The following is a 5,211-nucleotide window of genomic DNA, read 5'->3' on the forward strand; positions in this document are numbered from 1 at the left end:
GGTCCCTCCCTTAACCCAGCTGGGCTGGGGGTGGGGTGGGGGGTGGAGTACAGCCCTTGCCCTTTTGTTACTGCACTTGCAATTCCAGAAATACCTCCATTCTCCACAGACAGGAAGGGGAGGACAATTATTACCCCTTTTAAATAGCTGTGGTAGCCCTATCGCTTGGAAGCTGACCTTTCAGTTCCCCTAAAAGAAACATGTAGAAACAAGTAGATGTTCTCCTCTCAGCATTTCAAAACAGGATATAAATACTCAACTAAAGAACACATTATCTTACAATTCTCTGGCGAAAACTGAAAAACAAGGTAGACAGAAAATGGTCTCATACTGTGCGGAAATCTAGAGCTCTTAGGAAGAAAAATATTTCTTATGCTTAAAATTTCAGAGAAACACTTACTTGTATCTCAGCATCCACAGGGGAGAGAAATGATACTGACGCAAACTGAGTATAACGGTCTCAGCAAACTCCTGGCCCCTCACCCTCCAACACTTCACTTTCAAGAGGATTCTCTCTTCCTTCAAACTCAGGCTGTCAGGAAATAAGGCCCATGTGGTAACTTCTAATATAAGCAAACACCTAGAAATGATCCTGGTGGTGCAGGTGAAAAGCAGTTGAAAGAAAGTAACCACCTTTGCACAAACCTTTTCTTCTGGCTCAAAAGCCAATGGACAATTTTGCAGCTAATTTCTAACGCTTGAAAATAAAGCTATTCAGACCACTGCTCCCTACCGACTGGGGCCTCTTCTGTGGAACAGTACTCTTCTCATGGGCCAGCAGGCACCTGCCACACACATTGCTGTATGGGCCCACCGTGTGAAGCCTGGTACAGCTGCAAAAGCCGCTTGTCACCCTCTACAGAAAGGAGGGGCTGACTAGAAGAACCTTGAAACTCTCCCTCCCCTTTTGCTCTGCTTTACCAAGACCTCTCATAGAAACCCACTGTGTAGGCTGAAGAGGGAAATAAATGGTGGACTTTTTCCACGCCTCCCTGCAAACTACAAAGTGATGTAAAAGCGCAGCAGCCACCGCCCCCAGCAGCTCTGAAGTGCAGGCCCCAGGGGGCCCCACCAACACTGGCTTCTTGTTGTGTACTGGGCAGCATTGTCTAGTAACAAACTGAGCTCAACTGCTTGCCATGTATTTTGCAGCATAACTAATCCCCCATTTTTGTGCTTTTCACCCACATGTCTTTTATTGTTTGCTTTAGGAAAAGAGCCTCCCATTTGAGGCAACCTAAAGCTTCTCTCAGCCATTTGGCTTTTTCACCTCCTCTGTTGTAGTCAAAGCTCTGACCAACCACTGCAGACTCCTCGGTGTGTCTTTCCCAGTGTATGCATTTCTTGAGTTATCGAGGGGCCAATGGTTTGTTTAACAGTGAGAACAGTGATGCTCTCAGCCAGCTCAATATTGGCAATAATTCTTAATATGCATGGTGACTAGTCCCTTAGCTTCCTCAGTTAGGCATCTGCTCAGTCCTTTATAGCAGAACTTTTTTCAACCTTTTAAAGCTAGATATCATCACTGTTCTTCCAACCCCATCGTTGCTTCCCGACTAAGACGGATCCTGCCACCCTTCACTAATCAATTCAGTCAAGCCCTCAGGCACAGAGAACAGGAGGGCAATTGTTTTTTCCTCCTATACCTGTTTTATCACCACCCATCCACATCTCAGCCCATTTCCTCTTTCAACCTCTACTGGTTCCCAAAGAAATTTGAAAAGAAAAATGATCCATTTACACAGCTTACATGGAGTTCTTAGAATGTATATTTGTTCACCTGAAAAATAAAACTTTTAAAAAATATACAAGACTTTTCGAGTACAGGTATATCTTAAATGGCTGAATTATAAATAATGTCTCTGGTCATGTTCACAGCTAGAGCTGGAACTAATGTCCCAATTCCAGTGAAGGCTTTAGAGAGTCAGGAGGCCAGCAGCTGGACCTATGAGCGGTCTCTTTAGACTCTGATCCGTCCCAGAGTAGATTAAACAGTCCAAAATGCAGGGGTCAGGATGGGGAGAGGGGATTGGACTCTCAGATATACTCCTCCAAGTTCAAAGAATTCTTGGAATAAGAGATCAATTTATAAATTATTAAAATATAGGACTAAAAATTCACACAATAAATATAAATCACAGGCTATTATTGAAGTTATAAAGTGGCATTTTGTTTCTTTCCCCCCAGACCCCACCAAAAATTTTAAAAGGCCTCAGAGGCTTTCTAACGACCAAAGTCAAGTCAGCTGCTCAAAAATCTCCTCCAGCCAAGACACCTTAGGGGTGCTACCAGCCTGCCCCTAGGCTATGACAGCTCAGCTGCTGTTATCTTGCCTACAACAGGACAAGGCTTAAAGCAACTGTTCATCCTATCAACTTGGATCAGAGCTAACTAGAGTGCAGGCCAGAAAACTGGAGACAATCTGTTTTTGGACTCAGGTGGCTAAATTTTTCTTTTTCTTAAAAAAGTGCCTCATTTCCCAAAAAGGAAACACTAAGGGGTTTGATATCTCGTCACTACCCACACTCAATTGCCTAAAAGCAAGTGGCGGCAGAATGAAATAGAATCTGAATTAAAGATGTGTAATTCTTGCTGCCCCAGAGCTAAACAAATGTCATTTCCCTTGATGTTTCTCATCTCAATAAAAGTACAGGCTGCATATAAGTTTATCAGGAGAACTTTCTCACTGCTGGTCTATATATTGGCTACCAAAGCACAATCCTGAGTTTGAAGCCCATCTTTTAACCTGGAGGACATGCTCAGGCTCTGGTTTTACAACAGATTTCATCCTAATCGCAGGGCTACCGTTGTCACTACATGCTCCTAAAAGAGGGAAGGCTAGGATGATTACTGGAACAAGACAAGATTTTAAGGAAAAAGATAAAACACTTATGAGTCAATCTACTTACAAAGTTTGCTCTTCCTAAAAAACTATGACAAAGCCAAGTACTGAAGCACAGAGGCACTGCTTTCCCTTCCTTCTTCCCTGGCCCATATCCAGAAACTTTGGGTGCAACAGGAAACCTCTTAAGTGAGGGCACTAGGGTGGGAAAGAGAACAGTACACTCCCCACCCTCCCTGAATGGCTTCTACTTCTCATAAGGTTTTCCACTAACCTTTTGACAAGTCTAAGAATGATTATACTCTTGTGTCATAAACCTTTCTTTCTGAAATAGGAGGGGGAATAAGGGAAAGAGTGGGTGATGGAAAAAACAGTGTTTGTGCCCTCTGGCTAGCTGCACTCTGGGGCTTTAGCAAATAGCCCTTGCCTGGCCCCATCAGTCAGTAGCTACCCAGGGTGTGGGAGGATATATACTCGTATAGTTCTATGTAATTATAGCTTCTAGTGCATAAGTCAACAACTATATACAGGGATCTATAAATTAAATGCGTTTGTGGCCACTGCAACTAGGTTGACGTACCTGAGCTCCACTACTTTTGGTGCCCTCCTTCTTCTGAGAGCTTCACCTTATTTAAGAGCCCCTATAGCTCCCTCCTTCCCCTGAGTCTTGGTGGGAAAGCCCGAGTCACCCCTGCACGTAGAATACACAAGTGTGAGCAGCGGCGCAAAAGGGTTCCCTGCTGGGATCTCCCCACCCCTTCACCCAACGCTCTATGGCTCAGGGCCCCGGCGCCAATGCACGGGCCTGGGAAGACCACACTGCGAGTCCCAGACGAATCGTGGTCCCTTGGCTGAAGATCTAGCTCTAGGCCACTCGCCCCCACAAGCCTGCGATCGTCGTGGGAGGAGGGGCGTTCACTGCCGCGAGGGTCACTCCAGCGGGCTCTCCGCCCCGTCCTGCCGCAAAGTCCAGCCTCCAGCCTTGGGGAGGATGGTTCCCCGCCGCCCACGGTGCGGAGGAGTTCAGCGACTCCCGGGCGCCGCCGCCGCCGCCGCTTCCTCCTCGTCCTCCTCCGGCCCCCGCGGCCGCTCCAGCGGCCCGGCCAAGGGGCTGTCGGCTGAGGGCTCAGGAGGCGTGGGTCGTGCCGCCTGCAGCGGGGGCGCGTCGCGCGGTGCCTCGAGGCTGGACGAGCCCGTGGCGTTGGGCCCCACTGCCGCCGCCCCCGAAGTCCCAGACGGGCCGGTGGTGTTGGAGCCGCCCGGGGGCGGGCCGGCGGCTCCCCCCGAGGTCCCGGCACCCACCGGCTGCCAGATGAGGCTGTAGTAGACGGCAAGCACGATGGCGGCCAAAGACACGGAGAGCACGTAGGCGAACACGGTGGCGAGCCGGACCCACTTCTTGTTGGTCTTGGCCGCCATCTTCGCCTTCTTGTCCCCGGTGTAGGTGGCCGGCTTGCCCCGCTCGGCCGGGGCCGCGTCGCGCTCCTTCATGGGGGGGCCCCGGCCTTTGCCCCGGTGCTCCACGGCCCCGGCTGGAGGGGGCCTGGCGGCCTTCGAGGGCTGGACAAGGGGCGGCCCGGCGCCCTCGCTCCTTGACTGCTTCGCGCTCCGCCGCTGCTCCTCACGCCGCCCTCCCGCAGCCCGCCACCGCGTCGCTGCAGCCACCGCCGGGGCCTGGACCAGTTACCGCCGCCAGCGCCGCCGTCGCCGCCGGCCCGTCAGCTGCTTCCCCGCCGCCGCCACAGCCACAGCCGCCACAGCCGCCCGGCTCCGCGTCCCCATCCGCCGCCGCCGCCGCCTGCCCGGCCGCTGGACGCTCGGTCTCCAGTGGCCGCGCGGACAGCGCGCTCCGCTCCCGCCGGGTTCCCCCGCCTCGCGCGCCGGCAACAGGGGGCGGGGGAGAACGCTGTTGGGGGCTGCCTCTTAAAAGGGCGACGCCGGGGTCCGGAAGTGCCGCGCGGGGAGGCGGGCTTCTGTCGCGAGCCGCAAGCCCCGCCGGGACGCCCCGTTACGAGAGAGTTAAAGGAGGCTGGTTCTTAAAAGGGCAACGTCGCCGCAGCCCCGAGCGGGCTGGCGCGGTAAGGGTGGGAGCCCGGGCGCTTCTTTAAAAGGGGAACCGCGTCGTTTGGGGCGGAGTGCGGAACGGAAGGGGGCGGGGAGGGGCGTTCGGAGTGCGACGCTGTCAACTCGGGCACCTCTCCTTTCAGTCCAGTCCCAAGTGACGGATGGAATAGCAGCAGCAGCTTCGGCTCCCAGGCCTCAGTTTACCCCCAGAGTGAGGGTGATACCACGCTAGTGCTCTCGGCTCGCGCCCCGCTCCACGTACCCTGCGTGCGGATCTTCCAGACCTCTTTATACTTAGCAAGCCT

The 5,211-nt window shown here is 52.8% G+C and overlaps 1 protein-coding gene across 1 annotated transcript; it reads right to left on the minus strand.

Moving 5' to 3' along the window:
* Positions 1-1,750: 1,750 nt before the first annotated feature.
* INAFM2 (InaF motif containing 2) lies at positions 1,751-4,566 on the minus strand. Its single transcript, XM_054565591.1, has one exon. It carries the CDS (start codon positions 4,331-4,333, stop codon positions 3,866-3,868), a length of 468 nt encoding a protein of 155 aa, XP_054421566.1. The 5' UTR covers positions 4,334-4,566; the 3' UTR covers positions 1,751-3,865.
* Between the last annotated feature and the right edge of the window lie 645 nt (positions 4,567-5,211).

This window comes from Pteronotus mesoamericanus, unplaced genomic scaffold (genome assembly GCF_021234165.1).
Source record: "Pteronotus mesoamericanus isolate MK-2021 breed Mesoamerican mustached bat unplaced genomic scaffold, CSHL_Meso_final contig_164, whole genome shotgun sequence".
Classification (NCBI taxonomy): Eukaryota; Metazoa; Chordata; class Mammalia; order Chiroptera; family Mormoopidae; genus Pteronotus; species Pteronotus mesoamericanus.

Coding starts and splice junctions, on each gene's coding strand:
- INAFM2 (XM_054565591.1), bottom strand. CDS start 4,333: ATGAAGGAGCGCGACGCGGCCCCGGCCGAGCGGGGCAAGCCGGCCACC.